Source organism: Drosophila ananassae, chromosome 3L (assembly GCF_017639315.1).
Source record: "Drosophila ananassae strain 14024-0371.13 chromosome 3L, ASM1763931v2, whole genome shotgun sequence".
In the NCBI taxonomy this organism is placed as follows: domain Eukaryota; kingdom Metazoa; phylum Arthropoda; class Insecta; order Diptera; family Drosophilidae; genus Drosophila; species Drosophila ananassae.
The window spans coordinates 17,585,392-17,608,337 of record NC_057929.1 but is presented as its reverse complement, the minus strand read 5'-3'; the positions used below and the strand labels follow the sequence as shown (position 1 = coordinate 17,608,337).

At 42.4% G+C, this 22,946-nt stretch overlaps 1 protein-coding gene across 2 annotated transcripts; it reads right to left on the bottom strand.

The window, feature by feature from the left end:
* Positions 1-1,543: 1,543 nt before the first annotated feature.
* LOC6496570 (5-hydroxytryptamine receptor 2B) lies at positions 1,544-22,918 on the bottom strand. 2 transcript variants are annotated; one of them, XM_001961139.4, is made up of 9 exons: positions 22,337-22,918; positions 18,483-19,119; positions 6,811-6,944; positions 6,187-6,296; positions 5,943-6,132; positions 5,728-5,865; positions 4,498-4,842; positions 3,852-4,352; positions 1,544-2,918 (listed from the first exon to the last, which is right to left on the bottom strand). In XM_001961139.4, the coding sequence occupies exons 2-9, from the start codon at positions 18,847-18,849 to the stop codon at positions 2,820-2,822; spliced, it is 1,884 nt and encodes a 627-aa protein (XP_001961175.3). In that variant the 5' UTR covers positions 18,850-19,119; positions 22,337-22,918; the 3' UTR covers positions 1,544-2,819. The 2 variants fall into 2 exon arrangements, with proteins under 2 accessions (XP_001961175.3, XP_032306514.1); XM_032450623.2 differs by lacking the exons at positions 6,811-6,944; positions 18,483-19,119; positions 22,337-22,918 and adding an exon at positions 6,366-6,725.
* Between the last annotated feature and the right edge of the window lie 28 nt (positions 22,919-22,946).

The window sequence follows — 22,946 nt, the reverse complement described above, 5'->3', positions numbered from 1 at the left end:
AAAACAAGAAAGGAAAGCTAACTTCGGGCGGAGCCGAAGTTGATATACCCTTGCAGTTCAGTCGCAGTCCGCTAGGTGGCGCCACGCATCTTATATTATTAGATATATAGAAGATCGTATATAGTCGGCCGATCCTTATGAAATTTGGCAAATCAGATTATTTTGTCCAAAATAGAATCTGTACCAAGTCCCATCTTTCTAACTTAAAAAACACCAAAGTTATGCCAATTCCGATCGTTGTATGACAGCTATAGGATATAGTCGGCCGATCCTTATGAAATTTTGAAAATAAGATACGTTGGTCAAATATAACATGTGTGGAAAGTCTCAACCCTCTATCTTAAAAAACAACGAAGTTATGGCATTTCCGATCAATCAGTTATATGGCAGCTATAGGATATAGTCGACCGATCCCGGCCGTTCCGACTTATATACTGCCTGCAAAAGAAAGAAGGGTGTGTGCAAAGTTTCAACTCGATAGCTTTAAAACTGAGAGACTAGTTTGCGTAGAAACGGACAGACGGACATGCTCATATCGACTCAGGAGGTGATCCTGATCAAGAATATATATACTTTATAGGGTCGGAGATGTCTCCTTCACTGCGTTGCACACTTTTGACCAAAATTATAATACCCTCTGCAAGGGTATAATAAAGGTATTTCTAAATAAAAAATATTCGAAAAAGTATATCCAAATCTAAATCTATTTTGGAATAAAACATATACTATTGTCAGCTTAAAAAAAGATTTTATACATTTTGTCATAAAATGATTGTTTTTCATTCTTATTTGATTTGATTTGAAACTTAAATTAAAAAAAAAGAATATTATTATATATTAATTCATATATTTTTAATGACTGATGACTGATTTTTAGCCAAGGTTACACACTATAATTCGATGACTTTCGAGGCTAAACTGTCGATTCTTGAACACGCAACGTGTGCTCAACATTTGATTTTTCATCTGCGGAAGGTAGTGGTACTTTTAATAAGCTTACTTGCAGCCAGAGACGTCTATTGGAAGCACTTTTGGTGGGCTTTAAGGGGGGTCTTTAAGGGGGTGGGTTGTGTGCCGAGAGAACCCAAATGTATTACACCAATTCCCCGGCCGATAGACCCGGATCCTGCACGATGTATTGATTTTTTTGCAGGCAGCCGTTCATTCTAGGCCATTTGTCGGCTTTCGCCTGTTCCGGCGTTGATAATGCCGATGCGTAATCCATCTCCTCTGCTTCTGTTGGTTGTTGTTTTCTGTTGCTGTTGCTGTCGACCACGCCCCGAAAACACGGCCAGCCCACTTCACCTTGTGCGTGTTGTGAGTGCACTTGAACTTTGACATTTCATTGCGCTGACATTTTGCTTAGCTAGATACAATTGGAGCGTGCGTGCGGTCGGTTGGTTGGTCGGTCGGTCGGTCGGCATTGGCCTGAAAAGTTTGTCAATTTCGAGTTGAGGGCCAAAATAGCCTCCTCTAAGCCCCACTCTTCCGAAAGTGCCGGGCCCCAACCCAACATCCATGAATAAAATATAGAGTGCAGGCGTATGCTTTTGATAAAACACAATTTTAATAACTTTGACATCAAGTACACATCGAGAAGTTGCATAAACACAGACACACACTGTACACAAAAACACACACCATACATATGCCAGCATGTATGTATGTGCATGCTGAAGCGTATTAGATTTCAACTGCAGCATTTCGACTTAATAGCCATAAGGTCCTGATACACACACAAGTATACCCAACACGGTATACCCTATATGCAATATAGTAGTTTAGTAGTTCTTTTTTGTCGAGTGGTTATTTCTATAGTTGTTGCTGCTTGGTGGTTGCTATTTTCTAAAACTGTAAGTCCATTTATTTACAAGAAAACTTTTCAAAAATTGAACCATAAATATACCAAATAGACACACATATATGTATATATATAACGAATGCATGTGTGGATATCATATTTCATGGCTTAAACTTTTTGTTGCGGTTTCCTGGTTTGCAGTTTCTGTCCGAGGGTGGAGGAGCCCAAAATTGCCAACAAAAGTTCTGCTTTCCGTTTTGAATTTATGCTAATTTTACTGAACGTACTCGTAGCTTGGTTAACTTGCCTAATTAGCCGTGAAATAACATTTTGGATTTACGCTTCTTTCTCTTGCGCTTCGGTGTAAATTCGTTTAAATTTTAATACATTGACTTGTTTGTTTATATTTTTCATTTTTAACTTTTAGTTGGTACTCGCATGCAGATTATGTTGAAATAATTGAGCATTTTCCGCTGCCTAAGCTACTAAAAACGAAACTAACACAGAAGATGAAAGCGTAAGAATTTCTTTGGACCCAGCCTTCTTGTATCGATCTCCGATCGCTATTCATCCAACACTCTTAGGACTCTAGGGTATCTACTCGTACTATCGTGGTTTTCTTTAAGACACAGGGAAGACTTTAGAAATCTAATCATAAATGGCGTACATACATAACTTAGCCCTAGTGAGTATCAGCTAACAGATATTTAATTCCGTATTCCCGTATTTTGTTTTCTTTTAAGCGCTTAAAAATCTCTGGGCTTTATAGATATTTATCTTTTTGGTTGTCTTTTGGGGCACGTGTGTGTGGTGAGGAGTTGTAGTTAGTTTTTTAAAACTATTTAGGATTGTCTCTGCTAAAAACATCGCCTCTACTTGCTAGTTTCTCGTAATGCAATGCCAATTCCGTAGCATATTCCAGTAGCATGTTGTTTCAGTAGCGGATAACTTCAGCCTCAGATCCTTAAGCCCCGGCCCGCTATTACAGATACTGGTCCTCGTTATCCTTTAGTTGAAATCAAATTTTTGCGCTGCGGGCCCGGGCCGCATGTTTCCGTCCGAAAAGGATCCTCTTGAATGCTCTTCGAAATTCTGGATTGAAAATGGTGTAGATGACCTGTGGAAAGGATTTCTTTATGAGTTACTGAAAAAGAAATCTTTGAAAACCAAAAATAGAAATTAAAGAGGTTTTCTTTTTAACTAAGGATTTCAAAGGATGTTTATATTTTATATTCATAATTAATTATTTATAATTTCCTTTGGAGCTTTGGAGTTTAAATTCTTAAAAATATTCTAATGGATAAATTGCAAAAATTCTTGTAATAAATATCTTTAAAAGGATCTATATCTATATCTATATATGTATATATATCTAATTTATATATATATAAATAAATTGCTGTTCGTTAGACTCTCTTAAAATCGAGAACGGCTGAACGGATTCTTATCTTAATCTTGAAATGTTCGTGAAGGTCTAAGGAAGGTTTAAAAGGCGAGAAAAAATTTAATACGTGCCGGAAAAACCCTAAAAAAAAATCTTTTCTATTTCCCATACAAACGCTTTCTAAATAAAATCTAGAGTCAATTTTAACTTTAACAAATTGAGGTATTACGAGGTCTGCCAAAAATCTAATTTCCAAAATCATTTTCTCCTACCGCTAACTAACCTTTAGAAAAAACCTTCCTAATGGACTAAAGTTTAGTCACTAAACCACTTAACCCCTTAATACCTCAATTTATGGATATGAATGCTATTTTTTTGAACAAAACTATAATATTAATTTAAATATTAATATTCAGCAATCAAAACAATTATTGCTTGTCATTGTTAAACTTTACGCTACTTTTTGAATCACTTAATAGATACTTTATATTAGCATTGTTATTTTGCTTTAATATATTTTATTACTGCGCCGATTCAATTATTATTTTTGACTGTTTGTGTTTAAAATAATTGGTGATTAAAATTAATATATTTAAAGCAGCTTTTGTTTACTAATTGTTTTTAATTTATGTTATGTTTAATTAAAATGTTTATAGGTTTACCCACCGGATTCAGGGTCGAGTTGAAGTATCCCAGCCAGAGGAAAAGCGAGGCTACCGCCGTGTGGATCTCGCACTCCTTGCACAGGCTCATTGTCAGGGCCATGACGAAGAATGGCAGCCAGCAGATGACGAAGGCGCCGGTGATTATGGCTAGTGTCTGGGCCGCCTTCCGCTCCCGCTTCGCCTCCAGGAGCTGTCGCCTCTTGGCCAATTTCTGGTGTGGATTGGCGATGCTGGCCAGCACCCCGCCAATGCCCACGCCAGCGTTCTTGCCCGGACTACTGCCTTCCGGACCTCCCCCGCCGGCCGTCTCGAGTCCTCCGCCAGTGCCCTCGCTCACTCCACCATCGGAGGGCGTGGCCGGTGTCAAGCAGCCACCGCCCATGGCGATGGACTGGGCCAGTGGCGTGATGGCGTTCAAATGCGAGGCTATCAGGTGGTGCTGTGTGGCATGTGCCACCTGCTGCGACAGGGTGATGATTTCGTTTGCGTTGCTGGTTCGGTACTAATGGGGAAAGGGATGCCAGAGGCGGGTCAAGGGTTAATTAGTCACAGAACAAAGGGCGAGCGAATAAAGATAATGAGGTAATATAGTACGGTGCGCCTGGGCGTTGAGATAACTTTCTGGCCGAATTAGAGGCCAAACTTACATCATCAGCATCGCTGGATACGGTGGTCAGTTCGGTGCCCGCGTGGCTCTTGTTGTCGTAGTTGCTGGTGCTGAACTCTGTCTCCTCGCGGGTGATGGCCAGGCTGGCGAAGTCAACGGCGATGGCGGCCACCGACCTGGCCACCGCTCCCTCCGATCCCGCGCAGATGTTGGCCGTGTTGGTGTTGCGCCCGAAGCAGATGCGCATCCTTTTCCGTGGTCGCCGCTGCAGCTGGGACTCGCTGGCTTCTCCGCCGGGCCCGCGCTGCTCCTCCGCCTCCTGGCGCTTCCGCAGGGCCCGCCGCTTGCCCCGCTCCTTCTTCAGCTCCCGCACCGTGGAATCGCACTGTCGGTCGAAACAAAAAACGGAAAGTGGCCGAAAGGTGTTAGCCGAGTTGTTAATGGGCAACGGCTTGTTTATGAACTTGATGAAAGCGGTTGGGAGGCACATTTGGCTTGTGTCTTGTCAACGGAACAAAAACAAATCAAATGCGAAATGGAAATTACTCTGACCTTCGCATATTGCTCTAATTATTCTTTTGGGAGCACTGAGAACAAATCTTTTGGGAGAGAGAAATCAGTTTTATATTTTATAATTGAGACATAAGATTAAATTTGAATCCTATTCTGTTAATAATATGAAGCCTTTTTAGTTTAAAATTAATTTTAATTTCACTAAGAGTTTTTCAGTTATTGTTTTTCAGTGCAGCAATCTGCCCCTGACACAGGGCCACACATCGGGGCGATCATAAATCTCGGCTGGCATTTGTTTGGCTTTCGCCGCAGCCGCTCGCTTCGAGTGCTCACTTGGGCATGCTAATGAGCAGCCGGGACGAGGACTTCCCCCAGCAACGGCACGGGCAGAAACCACATAGCCATAGCCATAGTCATAGCCACTTCCCAGAGCCATAGCCATACCCATTCGCATTATTGTTTCTGTTAATGACATACTCATTATGGCAGGCAAGCAAATACACTTCTCGAGCAGCATCAACATCCACTCGATAGAGCCCCGAAAAAAAATACAAACACTGGGAAATGGGAGTGGATGTGGATGTAGATGTGGAAGTGAAAGTGAGGGAAATAGGAGCATAGAAGAATAGAATATTAGAATACTTGTGGAATTTCATTAATGGCTCAACCGGGCATATGGGGCGTATGAGCGATAAGTCGGAGGTCGGCCCTAAGTGGCCACTTGGCATTTATCACTTGACTTTATTGATTTACTTACATCTGTCTCGGTGAGAGTGACGTTGAAGGACTTCTGGGCGCGCCGCTGAATGCGCTTCCTGGCAATTATATAGATTTTCCAATAAAGGAACAGAATCACCAGTAGCGGCACGTAGAAGGTGCAACAGGTGGCAAAGATCTGTCAATTGGAGAGAAATAAGAAGCGAGTAAGAGTTAGATCCGAGTCCTGGGCTTGGGGGCATCCGTCTTGGTTACCTGATAGGCCACATCCTGTGACACCATGCAGTGCTGCTCCTCGATGCGTTTCATGTAGTCCGGATCCTTCCAGCCGAACTGCGGAGCAAGGGAGACAATCAGTGCCGCGAACCAGACGCAGAAAATCATGAGGAAGACGCGCCGCGGAGTTCGCAGATTGTTGTAGTCGATGTTGGTCACCGTCCAATATCTGTCAGAAAGGAAGCAATAGAGGAAGTCCTTGTTTTTTTTTTACTAGACTCACCTGTCTGCTGCGATAGCCACCAAGTGCAGGATGGATGCCGTGCAGCAGAGGACATCGCAAGACGTCCAAATGTCACACAGTTCCGGGCCCAATATCCAGCCATTACTTATCTGAAAAGAGATATCTGATTATCTGAAAGAGATTTTGCACAAGACGATGAGCAGCGGAAAGGACGAGACCTTGAGCAACACATTGTTTGCCAGTGATGATGCAATTGAAACAATTAGCACGGCCCAGCGAGGCAGCTCGGCCTCGGCGAAAGTGTCAACTCTTTGGCGCCTAATTTCATTTGCCGGCATTCCTGCTCAAGTTTCCATTAGGGTAATCGAGTTAGTTGAGCAACGGCAAGGACAATAACAGCAGACGGAGAAAAAAGGCAGCCGGTTGAAGTTGAAATTGTGTTTATAGCTCACTGAATACCGGACTCGACATTGTTGCTCAAAATATTTAAGCCAAGTGCCAGTTGCCCTCTGAACTGGCATTGATTGGAAATCAAATGAATGCTTTTAAGCGAAAGGACTTGGCTTATCTCTTTTAAATAGTATTTTCTACAGATATCCAGCTTGAACCATTACCTTCTCTCAGTGAGCTTAGTGAGCGGAGCAAAGACACTAACAGACTTACCTCGTAAACGGCGCCAAGTGGCATGACAAGACAGGCAACAAATAAATCAGCCACTGCCAGAGATGCAACCAAGTAATTGGCAACGTTCTGCAAGTTCCTCTCCAGGATAATGGCGGCAATTACAAAGACGTTGCCTGCAACAACGGAAAGCCATGATGAATGCAAATTGATAAATTTTATATTATGTGATGGGTCATTTAATTTTCCATTGAATCACTAAGTGGTTTGTCGAGGGCAGTTAATTGGAAACTGGAATGGAAGCCATTAACTCTTCGGGTGTGTGTTTGTGAGAGTGTCCTTTTTGGACTGAGAAGGCAAACTTTCAATGAAGTTGGGCAAAATCAATCAGTGGCAAAGGCTTCGTGTCAAAGGAGTTTTCATTTTCCAGCCTAATTGCAGGCAATCGTGCATGTGCCTTTGTAATAGGCTTGTAGCAACTAGTTTTGCCTAGGAGGTTTGGGAGCGACTGATTGTCAAACTTTCTAGCGAAACGGGCAGGTTTTTAGTGGCAGCGCTGCTCCCCAGCGAGAGAAATGGGTGGAGAAATTTAGGACCGGGTAAACTAGGTAAAATCTTCCGAATAGCGGGCACGGGGTTCCTCGTAGCTCGCGGCTGGAAGCCCTTTCTTTTCCCATCCGGACCTCATCCAGAAAGGTAGCTTAAAACCCCAGAAGAAAAGTGAAATAAAAGGTCTTTGTGTAAAGGCATTTGTGTAAAGAAAAGTTAAAAGCGTTTGCCTAAGAAAAGTGTGAACTATTAAACTAGTGCGAATCAATAATAATTTCTGTGGTTGGCGCAGAGTCGAGAGGTAAGCGTGCGGGGGAGGAATTAGCTATTATAAGAGAGGAGGTTTTAACGCCGCGTACTTTGCTTAGGTTGGAGTGAACACCGCTCCCTAAGTCAGGAACCCTAGACGAAGAAGCAAAGCTTCGGGACTGGAGCAGTTCGCGTTCTCAAGCCCACGGAGTCGGCGTGATTCCGGAATTATCGTGGTCCCTGGTGCGGGGGCTCGTCGCGAAATCTTCTAATTGGCGAACCGTCCCAGTCGGCGACTTTTACACCTTCCGCTGATTACGCGAGGGGAAAGGAAAAGAGGAAAAAAAAAAACCCTAAATTCGGCGTGATTTGTAGTGCTTAAGTGTAGTTTAAGTAGTTAATATTGTGAATTCATAATTATTATTAATTATTAATATTGTGCCTAAGTCATGCAGTTTTAAATAGGCTCAAAAAAAGTAACCGCTGCCAAAAAGCCCCTCTCCCTATGCTCGTCAAAGCCCCAAACGCAACGAAAAAGAAACTAAAGAAAAAGCTCCAATCGTCTCATATGACACTCCGAGACTAGATGTAGGAGTAAGGGAGACAGACGAAGGTGCAAGGGAGCCGTTGCGGTTTCGCCAAAAAGCGAGAAGGCGAGAACACGCGGTGCATCCCAGTGGAGAGTGAGGGATAGAGCATAGCTCCCCAATGGTCCACTGGGGTCATTGAACTTTGGTAGAGCGGAGAGTGAGAGAGTAATATCAGGGTGTTGAACAGCTGAGTTGAGCTTAGGATAAGTGATTTTGTTATTGTAAACTAGTAAAGTAATATTTTAAATTTAGGGATTAATTTTAATTATGGTAAAGTAAGGAAAAAGTGAAAAAACGGCAAAAGTCCCTAATTCGGGGAAAAAAAAAAACCCATATTATGTGCTGATCGAATTCTAGAATTATTATTATTATTTTTGGTGTGCGATGATCATTTTTATTCACAGCGCAGCAGCCTTAGAAAGCTTTCGACGGTGGATGGCGTAATAAAAAGAGTGAGTGAGATTTTTCATCTATAATTATAAAAGTGTCAGATAATGATAATAATGATAATGAGAGCCATATTAAATTGAAGTAACCTTTTTTTTTATTACTCTTAATTAATTTTTGCTAAGCGACCACGCTTTACCATGGTTAGCAATTGAACCCTAGGATTAATATATTTTTTTTTTTGAGATAATTTTTTCGAATTCCTTTCTTTTAATTTAAATATTTTTATTATTTTATTAATCTGTAGTTTAATTATGCACATGAAATTTATAACCTCCAATACTATATCAAGTCCATTTTAGCGGTAATAAATAATTTTATAATGTTTGTTTAAAAACAAAATTTTTTGATTTCGTAAACCCGCCTCAGTAGCGCTTGCCGAAGAAGGGATCATGGGAAAACCGGTATTTAGGAGAAGCATGATCACGGTAGGGAGGGCGACACTAGCTCCTATTACATCAAGGAGCGATCCGACCAACTTTGCAAATTTGTGTCTTCCTGTTTTTTTCTGTTCTTTGTTGGTAGTTTGTCACAGTTCACAGTCTAGCTCGTCCGGTAGCTTATCTCGTCATTATTAGTACGCACGTTTCTTAAATTAAATAATTTTCATTCCTGACAAGGCACCCCTTTATTTTGGCCAAAACCCCAAACACCACGCCACCGACGAGCCAGAGCCGGAACAGTTAACGTGCGGGTCAAATCGGGGAAATATCATCCAGCCGGGTATTCGTTACACGTTACAGTAATGAATCATAATTATGTAGGAATAATTATTATTTTGGCGCCCAATCGTGAAGCTAGATTTTTTTTTGGAAAAGTTTTAAAGAATATTAAGTCTAGGAAACTCACTAAAATTTAGACCGTAACTGTTTCTTGCTATAATCAAAATTTAACTAACTTTAATTTCTCCTCAACGACTAAATTGGGTCAGTTGTCAAAAGTTAGGTGGGGGAGACATCACCTTACTTAGCGGCATCTATCTAGTTTCTTGCACGTCCTTTTGTCATTTTTGGTTCCTGGATCGTCATTTGGAAAACAGGATGATCAGCCTAAGGCAGATATCCTGTCCAGTGACATGTGGGTTCAAAAGTGACGACTGGAGGAGAAAAAAGTAGAGGGCTAACTGAGACATAGGATTGGGATTCAGTTGCTAAGCTGCTAGCAGCTGGCTACTGACCACTTAGTCTCAGTAATAGCTCCCCATTTCTTTGTTTATTTTTCTTTTCCTCTTTTCATAACTAATCTTTGGTTATTCTTGAAGAGCTATATAAGACGCTTGGAATGCACGTTGACTTTACTTCAAAGTAGAGCTCGTGACCACGGATAAAAGCTCTGTTGAAAACCAATTCTTTAGGTATAAACGAGCGATTGATTTGCATGGAGAACATGAGGAGTCATATTACACATATGTTTTCATGTCCACAAATCATTGTTTGTTTTCAGTCTACTTTCTTATTTTATTTACATTTTTGTGAAGACGGTCGATAGCTGGCAGCGTTTCAGAGTGCGTAGGTTGAAGGAAATCAAAATTACGTTTAAATTACAAGTATCAAAAATTTTAATCATATTCAACTCATATTATTTTATATATTTATTTAATTAATTATTATTTATTATATTTATTTATCTTATATTATTATTTACCCTTTTAGTATTACCTTATTCATTTTTGGTAGAAGTTGGAATTTAAAAATAAGTAAACGTAGACATTAATGGGTCTAGATCGATCGCCTCAAAAAGAGGGACATCCTCCTAGTTCTGAGTGTAAATTGTGTAACTCTGAGATCAGGGCAGCTGATAGCTATAAAACCAAGTGTCAGCATGTATTTCATAAAGCGTGCTTTAGGACACATTTAGCAGTCAAAAGAACTTGTCCGATTTGTGAGTCAATTTGTATCGATCAACGTATTTCACAGCCTCCGACTTCAGCAATTCAAACTAGGCAGCGTACAAGGCTAGAAACAATTTCGCGTAGTGGAAGCGAGTTGGACTTGACAGCTTCTACCAGTCAGGAGCGGTCTAGGCAGGATCAGATTACAGTCTGTAATACACCAGTAGAAGAAATGAGTCAAATCACAACAGAAATTTCTGCAGCCGTAAAGGCAATGCAAAACGAGCTACTAACTCAGCTCACTGAGAGGATGGCCAACCTAATACAGACAAATGTTGAAGCGCAAATGAGCAATATAGACCAGCAAAGAGCCACGGTAAATCCTAATACAAGTAGGAATTCCTCCCTAGAGCAGGTTTTGGGAATTAATATGCCACCCACAGAGCAGTATACAGTTCCACAGAGACCCTCTAGCTCCAGATCCCTAAACTCGGATTTAGCACAGAGACCCGACAAAGTGGGGCATATATTATCAAACTGGAAATTAAGGTTTTCGGGATCGTCAGATACTATAGGAGTAGATAGTTTTATCTACAGAGTCGAGGCTCTGACACACCAGACATTAGAGGGAAATTTCTCACTCTTATGCGGAAATGCGAACATGCTATTCGAAGGAAAGGCCTCAGATTTCTTTTGGCGTCATCATAAGGCTGTTGGAGTGGTGCGATGGCAAGAGCTTTGTGCAGCCTTAAGGAAGCAATTCAGGGATTCAAGAACAGATGTAGATATCCGTCAAATGATAAGGGACAGAAAGCAGAGAGATAAGGAATCATTTGAAAGCTTTTATGATTCCATTTTAAAGCTTACTGACCGACTTAGCCAGCCCATATCTGAAGAAACACTAGTGGAAATAGTACGGCGAAATTTACGTCCAGAAATACAGCACGAGATTCTGAATTTAAGCTTCGAGTCCATGGAGAATTTAAGGGATACGGTTAGAAAAAGGGAATTATTTATAGAAGAGATGCGCAAACATCACGGGTACCAAAAACCACTTCCCTTAAGAAAACCGATCAGTGAACTTTGCGAGGAGGTGGAAGCCGACGATGCCGAAGAATTTGGGGAAGAAGAACTTCAAGAAGAAATAAGTGCCTTTGCTTTGGTCTGTTGGAACTGTAGAAAGGAAGGGCATAGATACCAAGATTGCGCCTCAAAAAGGAAAATCTTTTGTTATGGTTGTGGGCTTCCAAATGCTTATAAACCCTCTTGTGAAAGATGCACAAAAAACTCCCGCAGGAACACTGCAACACCGCGTTCCAAAGCAAGTGTTCCCAACCGACAGACAGGCTTGGAGGACCAGCAGTAGTTAGTGGGGGTGGAGCGCTTAGGGTAGAAAATTCCCCTTCCGGAGATGCGGGATTGCAAGTCTGGCATACTAAGCTGGAAAAGTTCCGAAGATTACACCTGCCAATGCTGAAGAACGAGGGCAGATCTGTCTCGCGAAACAGTCAGCGACAAAGGAATTACTGGAAGACAGTAAAAGAAATCGCTAGCATTAGGAGAAATTATGGCGACAATAGGCCTTACGCAGAAGTTAATTTACTAGAAAAGAAAAGAAGAGGGTTGTTAGATACAGGCGCTGCTATATCTTGTATAGGTGGGCAGCTGGCTGAGGAGTATATATGCAGTAGAAAGCCTTTTAAAAAGGTTTTAGCTGGTGCATGTACTGCCGATGGAAACAAGCAACAAATAATAGGTAAATTTAAGACAGAGATAGAATATAAAGGAATTAAAAGGGAATTAGAATTTCATATAATCCCCTCTCTAAGGCAAGATATTTATTTAGGAATAGATTTTTGGACAGCTTATGAGCTGTTGCCGCCAACCCTAGCTATCTCCGAGATCTCAGGAGATGCGGAACAGCACTCGATATCAAGATGGCAGCAACTTAAATTAGAAAAAGTTATTAAAAGCTTTCCATCATTTGCGATATCGGGACTGGGTAGGACCTCCGTTTTAAGCCATGCAATAGACACGGGGTCAGCGAAGCCCATTAAGCAACGGCATTTCCCAGTATCGCCGGCCATTGAAAAATTGCTATATGCCGAGGTAGATAGGATGCTAAAACTTGGGGTTATTGAGGAGTCCGACAGTCCGTGGTCTTCGCCAGTAGTACTGGTCCAAAAGCCAGGCAAAGTAAGAGTATGTCTCGATAGCAGAAAGGTTAACGCAGTGACGGAAAAGGATGCATATCCGCTTCCTCAGATCGATGGCATACTTAGCCGGTTACCTAGGGCAAATTTTATAAGTAGCCTTGACTTAAAAGACGCGTTTTGGCAAATCCCTTTGGATCCTCTATCGAAAGCGAAAACTGCATTCACTATACCAGGGAGGCCTTTGTATCATTATAAAGTTATGCCTTTTGGCCTCTGCAACGCTCCACAAACCATGACGAGGTTAATGGACAAGGTAATACCGGCATCACTCAGAAACGAAGTTTTTGTATACCTGGACGATTTATTGGTTATCTCCGATACGTTTGATAAGCATTTGGAAGTTTTGGAGACTGTAGCGAAACGGATCCGAGAAGCTAACTTAACCTTGAATGTGGAGAAGAGCAAGTTCTGTAGGAGAACCGTAAAATATTTGGGCCACATAATAGGTGAGGGTGGTATTCGAACGGACCCTGACAAAGTCTCGGCCATTACAAATTTTCCGTTACCAACATCACTCAAGGCGTTAAGAAGCTTTTTGGGATTAGCCGGTTGGTACAGGAAATTTATAAACAATTTTGCGTCAGTATCGGCTCCTTTGACCGATCTTTTACAAAACAAACGTAAATTTGTGATGACCCAAGAAGGTAAAGAGGCATTTGAGAAGTTGAAGGCTATGTTAGGAAGTGCGCCGGTATTACAGACCCCAGACTTTGAGAGACCCTTTTTCATACATTGTGATGCTAGTAAGACTGGAGTAGGAGGGGTCCTAGTGCAGAAGTCTATTAGTGGGGACGAATTACCTATAGCCTTTGTATCTAAGAAATTGAATAAAGCGCAAAGGAATTACACAGTTACAGAACAGGAGTGCCTTGCGGCTTTAGTAAGCATTAAAAAATTCCGAGCTTATGTCGAAGGACTTGAATTTACCGTCATCACGGATCACGCGTCCTTGAAGTGGCTGATGTCGCAGAATGATCTAAATACTAGATTGGCACGGTGGGCTTTAAAGTTACAAGGGTTTCGATTTGCAATCCAGCATCGTAAGGGCACGCTAAATGTTGTTCCTGATGCTTTGTCTAGAGTTGAGCATGAACAGATAGCGGCAATAGATTTTAAGAACGGGTTGCTGGTGGATATCGACTCAGAACATTTTAAGTCCGCTGAGTATATACAGTTAATGGAGGGAATTAAAAGTAATTTGGATAACTTTCCGGATCTGAGAATCGTGGATGCCTTGGTATATCGACGCACCGAACATTCGAAAGGCGAACTGCTCAATGATGCGTATGCGTGGAAATTGTGGATACCGAAGTCTATGATTCAGGAGGTGCTAAAGAAATCGCATGACGATCCATTAGCGTCTCACGGGGGTGTTCATAAAACGTTGGAGAGAATTCGACGATATTATTTCTGGCCAGGAATGGTGAATGACGTGAAGGACTACATTGCAGCCTGTGAAAGTTGTAGGATGACTAAAGCACCGAATAGGGCGTTGAGGCCACCGATGGGAAAGGCAGTCGAGTCGCAGAGGTTTTTCCAGCGTCTCTACATTGATTTTTTAGGCCCTTATCCTAGGTCTCGTAGTGGGAATATAGGCATTTTTATTGTGCTTGACCATTATTCCAAATTCGTTTTTCTTAGAGCCGTGAAGAAACTTACAGCGGAGGTTGTACTAAAGTATTTAGAAGAGGATCTTTTTCACACCTTTGGTTTTCCTGAGAGCATTGTTTCCGATAATGGGTCGCAGTTTAGATCCGAGAAATTTCAAGGTATGCTTAGGAGTCATCGTATCACGCACACTTTAACTGCGGTGCACGCTCCTCAGGCTAATGCTTCGGAGCGGGTAAATCGCTCTGTGATTGCTGGCATTCGTGCTTATATTCGTAGCGACCAAAAGGACTGGGATGAAAATCTTAGTAAAATCAGCTGTGCGCTGAGGTCTGCAACTCATTCCGGTCTGGGATCCACACCTTACTATATGGTTTTTGGACAGCAGATGATTACATCTGGGGCAACATACTCCTTATTGAGGAAGTTGGCTATGCTAGAGGACAAAGCAGCTAATTTTAGCCGTGAGGACTCTCTAGAAGTAATCAGGAAGAAAGCAGCTGAAACATTGGGTAAACAGCATGAGAGGAATGAACGACATTACAACCTTAGGGCGCGAGAAGTATCTTACAAGGTTGGCCAGGAAGTATATCGGAGGAATTTTAAACAGAGCTGTTTCCAAGCAGGTTACAATGCTAAGCTGGCTCCCTTATTTGTAAAGGCTAGAGTGAGAAGGAAAATAGGGGACTCAATTTACGAACTAGAGGATTTGAATGGAAAGCTTGTCGGTCGGTACCATGGCAAAGATATTCGTCAGGCTTAGCTACAAGCGATCAGCCTTGTGGGTTGAGAAGTTTAAATGCAACCCCAAGTCTGATTTTGGTCGGGGGGGATTTTGTAATAGGCTTGTAGCAACTAGTTTTGCCTAGGAGGTTTGGGAGCGACTGATTGTCAAACTTTCTAGCGAAACGGGCAGGTTTTTAGTGGCAGCGCTGCTCCCCAGCGAGAGAAATGGGTGGAGAAATTTAGGACCGGGTAAACTAGGTAAAATCTTCCGAATAGCGGGCACGGGGTTCCTCGTAGCTCGCGGCTGGAAGCCCTTTCTTTTCCCATCCGGACCTCATCCAGAAAGGTAGCTTAAAACCCCAGAAGAAAAGTGAAATAAAAGGTCTTTGTGTAAAGGCATTTGTGTAAAGAAAAGTTAAAAGCGTTTGCCTAAGAAAAGTGTGAACTATTAAACTAGTGCGAATCAATAATAATTTCTGTGGTTGGCGCAGAGTCGAGAGGTAAGCGTGCGGGGGAGGAATTAGCTATTATAAGAGAGGAGGTTTTAACGCCGCGTACTTTGCTTAGGTTGGAGTGAACACCGCTCCCTAAGTCAGGAACCCTAGACGAAGAAGCAAAGCTTCGGGACTGGAGCAGTTCGCGTTCTCAAGCCCACGGAGTCGGCGTGATTCCGGAATTATCGTGGTCCCTGGTGCGGGGGCTCGTCGCGAAATCTTCTAATTGGCGAACCGTCCCAGTCGGCGACTTTTACACCTTCCGCTGATTACGCGAGGGGAAAGGAAAAGAGGAAAAAAAAAAACCCTAAATTCGGCGTGATTTGTAGTGCTTAAGTGTAGTTTAAGTAGTTAATATTGTGAATTCATAATTATTATTAATTATTAATATTGTGCCTAAGTCATGCAGTTTTAAATAGGCTCAAAAAAAGTAACCGCTGCCAAAAAGCCCCTCTCCCTATGCTCGTCAAAGCCCCAAACGCAACGAAAAAGAAACTAAAGAAAAAGCTCCAATCGTCTCATATGACACTCCGAGACTAGATGTAGGAGTAAGGGAGACAGACGAAGGTGCAAGGGAGCCGTTGCGGTTTCGCCAAAAAGCGAGAAGGCGAGAACACGCGGTGCATCCCAGTGGAGAGTGAGGGATAGAGCATAGCTCCCCAATGGTCCACTGGGGTCATTGAACTTTGGTAGAGCGGAGAGTGAGAGAGTAATATCAGGGTGTTGAACAGCTGAGTTGAGCTTAGGATAAGTGATTTTGTTATTGTAAACTAGTAAAGTAATATTTTAAATTTAGGGATTAATTTTAATTATGGTAAAGTAAGGAAAAAGTGAAAAAACGGCAAAAGTCCCTAATTCGGGGAAAAAAAAAAACCCATATTATGTGCTGATCGAATTCTAGAATTATTATTATTATTTTTGGTGTGCGATGATCATTTTTATTCACAGCGCAGCAGCCTTAGAAAGCTTTCGACGGTGGATGGCGTAATAAAAAGAGTGAGTGAGATTTTTCATCTATAATTATAAAAGTGTCAGATAATGATAATAATGATAATGAGAGCCATATTAAATTGAAGTAACCTTTTTTTTTATTACTCTTAATTAATTTTTGCTAAGCGACCACGCTTTACCATGGTTAGCAATTGAACCCTAGGATTAATATATTTTTTTTTTTGAGATAATTTTTTCGAATTCCTTTCTTTTAATTTAAATATTTTTATTATTTTATTAATCTGTAGTTTAATTATGCACATGAAATTTATAACCTCCAATACTATATCAAGTCCATTTTAGCGGTAATAAATAATTTTATAATGTTTGTTTAAAAACAAAATTTTTTGATTTCGTAAACCCGCCTCAGTAGCGCTTGCCGAAGAAGGGATCATGGGAAAACCGGTATTTAGGAGAAGCATGATCACGGTAGGGAGGGCGACACTAGCTCCTATTACATCAAGGAGCGATCCGACCAACTTTGCAAATTTGTGTCTTCCTGTTTTTTTCTGTTCTTTGTTGGTAGTTTGTCACAGTTCACAGTCTAGCTCGTCCGGTAGCTTATCTCGTCATTATTAGTACGCACGTTTCTTAAATTAAATAATTTTCATTCCTGACAAGGCACCCCTTTATTTTGGCCAAAACCCCAAACACCACGCCACCGACGAGCCAGAGCCGGAACAGTTAACGTGCGGGTCAAATCGGGGAAATATCATCCAGCCGGGTATTCGTTACACGTTACACCTTTCAGTCGCCCAGTCACCCAGTCACCCAGCACCCCTCTCACTTTCCACTTTCTACAAGCACACACTCACCCACTCACACACCATCAAAGGTGCTTTCTCCTTTCTTTCCTGTCTCCCTGTGGGATGCAAATGAGAACTGGCTGGCAGCTAGCTCGTAGCCATCATCATTGTCGTTGCTTGCTTTGATTAAGCGCATGCAACTTGGCAAATTGTAATTGCCGCAGTGCCACCTCGACTCACCTCCACTCCATCCCAGCATCCTGCCACACACCCCCTCCCCCTCTCCCACCCCAGTGGCGGCTGCCGAGACAGCGAGGACAGGGTTGTCACAACGTTTTGTCGTCGCTCGGCCGGGGCCAGAAAGTGCATTTGCATATGTCTTTGCCGGCGAAATGTTGCGCATACGACGTGTGGTACCATACACCGGCTGAGGGTGCACCAAAAATATTCTACTTAAGAGATTTTATGTTTTATTTGGATCTTATTAGACTTAATAGCAAAATTCATTAATTATATTGAATTATTTCTAACAGGTAAACCAAAATATTGCGTATACGACTAGTATGTTTTACTTCTGAAAGCCATTACTTATTTGACTTAATTTTTTTTATTTTTTTATGCCATAAATTTCTCTGTGTGTATTGGTGCCTAAAAATTGTGTCTGATATGTGGGAGTTTGGCAGTGTGTTTATTGTAATTTGCATTTGACGCCTTGGCGCGGTTTTAATAGCTTTTCACGTGCCGCGGCAAACATTTTTGGAAACTTTTGCTTGCTCTTGGCCGCCTTTTGCGTTTGCGGCGTTTAAGCTCAAAGGACTCCTCGTACATCACCCAGCCAAGCAAAACAATCAGCCACCCCTAAGGAGCAGACACCCAAAGCGCCACTCCTACACCCCTCCACCCAGTTCGCACTTCTAATTTTCCATTTTTAGCGCTTAGAGCCGGCGGTAGCAAATCATCTTCGTAAGCCCAAAAATCAATAAAATCTTCCAAGAGGGCGCAATAAAAATCTTCTGCATCATAAATTTCACTTCATTTACAGTTCAGTTTGGCGGCGATATGGAAACTTTTTCCACATCCCCAGTCCCGGGACCTCAGTCCCGGTTATACATCCCGACGGCATAAATTTGAGAATAATTTAATGCCTATCCCAGTACCCAGTTCCCAGCTCCTACCCGCTGGCACTTCCTCCGCCCATTTTTTTTATTATTATTTTTGGGTGGAGTGGTGTAATTTAAATTTGGATTTGATTTTGATTAAGTACTTGCCTATGATGGTGACGAGTATCATGAGGCCCAGAACGACGGCCATGACGATCATCTTGACCAGCAGCCAGAACTCCATGGCCGCCCGCTGCTCGGCTTCCAAATCGAGAATGCTGCTATTGGTGTTTATGTTGCTGTTGCTGCTGCTGCGATTCCAGATGATTTGGCTGAGATTGGTGCCGATGGTGTCCTCCAGCTGGGTGAGATTGCCATTCAGCTCGATGAAGAGGCTGTCGTTGAGCAAAATGGCTGGCAGTTCTATTTCCAAAATGCTCGCTGGGACGTCGACATCCATATCCACATCCACATCCAGATTCACATTCACATTTCCCTCAGCCATGGTGGACAATGTTGCTGCTGCTTTAAGCATGTCTCGTGTATATGTCTGTGTGTATGGTTTTGTGTGTATAAATGCTTTTCCGTTTTTTTGGGGCGTGTCAGAGTGTGTGTGTTAGTCTAAAGCATTTGGTGTTGCTGCTGCTGCTGCTTGTGTTGCTGGTGTTGCTGTCGCAGCTGTTGCTGTTGTCGTTGCTGCCGTTTCTGGTGTTGCTGTTGCTGGCGTGCCTGCCGTTCGTGTTGCTGCCGTTGTTGCGGGTGATAAAGCGCCTTAATCGTGCTTGCCAAGCACTTAACACGTAAACTGCAAAATACAGGGCGGTTCGAGAGTCAATGGGGAGTCAGAGATGAATGGCAAAACACATATACAGCACACAGAGTACATAGAGGCAAATTTAGAAAAGCAAAAAACACAAAATCTGTAGAAAAAACCGTATAGTAGATGCCATGAAACAAACAAGAAATAAAATCCTTGCTCCGTTTAGGCGAATATCATAATGTTGCGCCCCAAAATAACACAATTTCCCTTTTTATTCCCCTCCAGTGAAGCTGAAGTGCTTCAAATTAAGTTCACATAGTGATAAATGATGGTCATCTCGTCTGGCTCTGGCTCCGTTTACCTCGAATCTCCCAATTAATTAATCATTTCAATCGAGCGAACTCTTCCACAAGTTTTTTACGAGCCCCCAGCCCACTGTGGGTCTCACCTCCCCAGTGACCTCCAGTTCCTTATCTGACTTTCGGATGGGAAAGTCCCCAAACAGTAAAAAAATTATATTCATTTTTAAATGGAAATTAGAATTTACGATTTCCGGCTAAAAATTATTAAAAATTCTTAATAATATATAATAATAATATACATATATTCAAACTATTACAAGGCACTACATTAGCATATTCTAAGAACTATTGTATACTACTGCAGTAGTTTCTATAGTAATCATATAGTCTCTTCATATAAATTTATGAATTAGTACTCTAAGTACTGAATACTTTTCTCTGTGTAGACTTTGTTTGCATATTCATTTCCAGTTTAAATCGTCTATTTACTATATAAGCTCAGTTTTCTAAGTTTGCTCAGTTTCATTCGAAATGTGGCTGCCAACACTTGGCTTTCAGATGCATCTCGTGCTTTTGCTGTCCTCGCTACTGATGCTGCTGCTGGCGCATCCTGGAAACTCTCAACTGTATGAAAGGACCGCCTCCTATCGCCAGGACTCGCGCCGACTTCCTTACGAGGCGCCGAAGGAATTTCGATCGGATCTGAGATCTCCGCCCTTTTTCGGTTGAAAATGTAGTGGCAGAAACAATAAAGCAGCGAAAAGCTGGAACATTTGCATTCTCGCTTAATTCACTCACAAAGGGCGGTGTGAGTGGCAAAGTGGCAGGGTGCTGGGGTGCCAGGTTGCCAGGTGGGGTGACTGGGTGTCGCCGGGCGAGTGGTATTGCCACTTGGCCTTTGTGCGCCCGACACACTGCCTGACCTTTGTCAATGTGTGTTTGCCAAGGTGTCCCCAGGTGCAGGCAGTTAACCAGTCTGAGGCATCGCGAAGGCTGCCACATGAAATGCATCGTGCCGGAAGCGTGCAGCTCCCAGCGCTCCACGTCAGCGGCAGCCCGGCAGGAAGTCCTGTGGCTGCCCTCGCTTAATCGTCTTTCGTCGTTGCTTTTGGATTCGGCTTTTGCCTGAAATGCTAATGAGTGGCGCCGGAAATGGAAGGCAGGAGTGGCTAGAACCAAAGCCAAGCAGCTCATGTGTGAGAAATATTTTCATAGTCAAGGTAATCGTCATCCGTCCCTGTGGAAGCTGCTATTAATAAAGGCACTAAAAATGTTTCAAGTCGTTGGAGTTCAAGGATGCTGCCTCACCACATTTCCCGTGTCCTTATGGCCTTGTGCAACTCTTGAATATTTCAGCACCGAGTGCCAGCAAGATCAACGAACCTTTTGAAAATCAATCGTTTTGTGCGAATAATCGCACTCTTCTTGAGAATACAACTGGGTATCTTAAGGTCGCTACATGGCCCAGCGTCTCGCAGCTTTTTAATTATGAAAAGCGAGTTGTTGCCTTCGTTTGTGGCACATGCATGCATATATTTTTTGCGTTATATGCCAAGGCCGTGTACATGAATTACACACGCCACACGCAGTGGGTGGAGTGCAAAAAAAAATGTGCTAACGTTTGCAACAAAATTCGCCTTAGGGGATAGTCGAAAAAAAAAAGTGGCAGAAAGAAGGAAAATCGCGCTGGTCTGCGGTTGCTCCTGAACCGCCCATCCCCTGGCCACTGCTTTCGTGAATCTGAATCAGAATCTGCCCCGAAGGCTTAACTCTTTCCCAGCTCGCCACACACACCCATACAATTGCTGGAATTATAATTCATACTCTAATAAATATACAAAAAGTTCTGTTGAATGTCTGCTGTTGGCATTGCTTTCTTTGTTGCTGTTTCTGTTGCTGCTGGTGCTGGGGCTGGTGCTGGTGCTGGTGCTGTGTCAGCGTAATCTTTTAGCAGCCCTTTCGTTTTGATTCAGAGTCCCATTTTCTAATTCCATTTAGTCTGGCCAGTGCAGTGCTACAATATCCCAATTAGCCGGGCAAGAATATAAAATACGGAATAGTAGTACGGACAAAGGGAGTTATAACTGGGTTAACGTCTTTTTTTGTTTTGGGCCAGTTTATGAAGATAATTGAACGACAGCAATTTGCACTCAGGTCGAAGCTCGTTGAAACTTTTCACTAATGCAGTCGCCTAATTGCCACGACTCGCACAGGTTGCGCCATCGCCCATCCCTCGCCCCATGGCACTTGCCACAACGGACTCCCAACGGACCCTGGACCCTGGGCTGCCAGCTATCGAACTAATCAAGTTGCCAGCCACATGGCGAGCCAATAAAACTTGCTCCAAGTCTCGGACCGATTGCTGGCAGTCGCAATGCAATTTTCCATTAGTTGAGTGCACAATGGCAGCCAAACAACTCGATGCCGCAAGGCATCCTGGTCAGCAACAAAAGCATGCTACACATTGAGAAAAATAATGAGAGTTGTGCATAAAAAATGTGTAAAAAAAAGGTATTAATTATTAAAGTAATCATTATGAATCAATATTTATAATAATTGATATTTAAATGAAAGTTAATTGCTTTTGAAGGGCAGTGGCACTAGAACTCTACACTACAAGAAATGGTTAAGAAAAGATAAGAAATTTAATATTTCCTAATAATTTTTCACTATGATTAATTATTTTATAAACCATATTATACCTTTCTTAATAATGCCTATATACATCCCAGTTAAATAATAATTATTTTAGTCTTAAACTTTCAACAGTGTATTAGCTGCCCTTTGGAAGCATAAAAAATACATAAAATAAGCATTTCTCTGGCGGGTTGCATGCAACAAACAGAACAAACGGAACAAAAAACGAGCCTGAAAAAAGTGCAGCTGCCGGTGAGGTGGTGAGGGAAGTGCTTGAAAACTGCCTGACCTTGGGAAATGAAATTCGTATTCATTATACTCACACATAAGCATAATTATGTCCTTTCATTTTCATTTTTCTCGCTTCATTAGCGCCGCTCTGCCGCAGGTAAATTCGTCAACATAAATATTTATGCCGCGCTGTGACAACGGCTACGGACGCTGCTCCTGCTGATGATTACGGTGATTATGATGTTTCTCAGGACCTCTCTCACACACACACACACACACACACACCGTACACAGTCGCGCGTTCACAGACAGCCTCCCCCCTTTGGTTTGTTTGGCAGCGTGTGTGTGTGTGGATGTCGATGGGTGATTTGTGTTTATCTTTTTTTGATTTTGTTTCCAGCCTCTCGTTTTTGTCCTGTTTTCCTTCTAATTATGCGGGATCCTGACACTTTTTTTCAGGTAATTATTTAATTATTCAGGCCAAAAAAAGGAAGTTTGCCCGCTGATGCACTTAAATGTTCGGCGTTTCGACTTGATTCTGCGGCGGCTGTCAGTCTTTGGCTCGAGTTTAAATATCTCAATTATTTGGCTTTAATCGGTCGGCAGACGCGTCGCGTCTTGAGCGTAACTATTGACAAACTGCTTCAATGTGGCCGTTTCAAGTAGGTGGACTCGCCGAGCCACCAGCTGATTTCTTGTAGA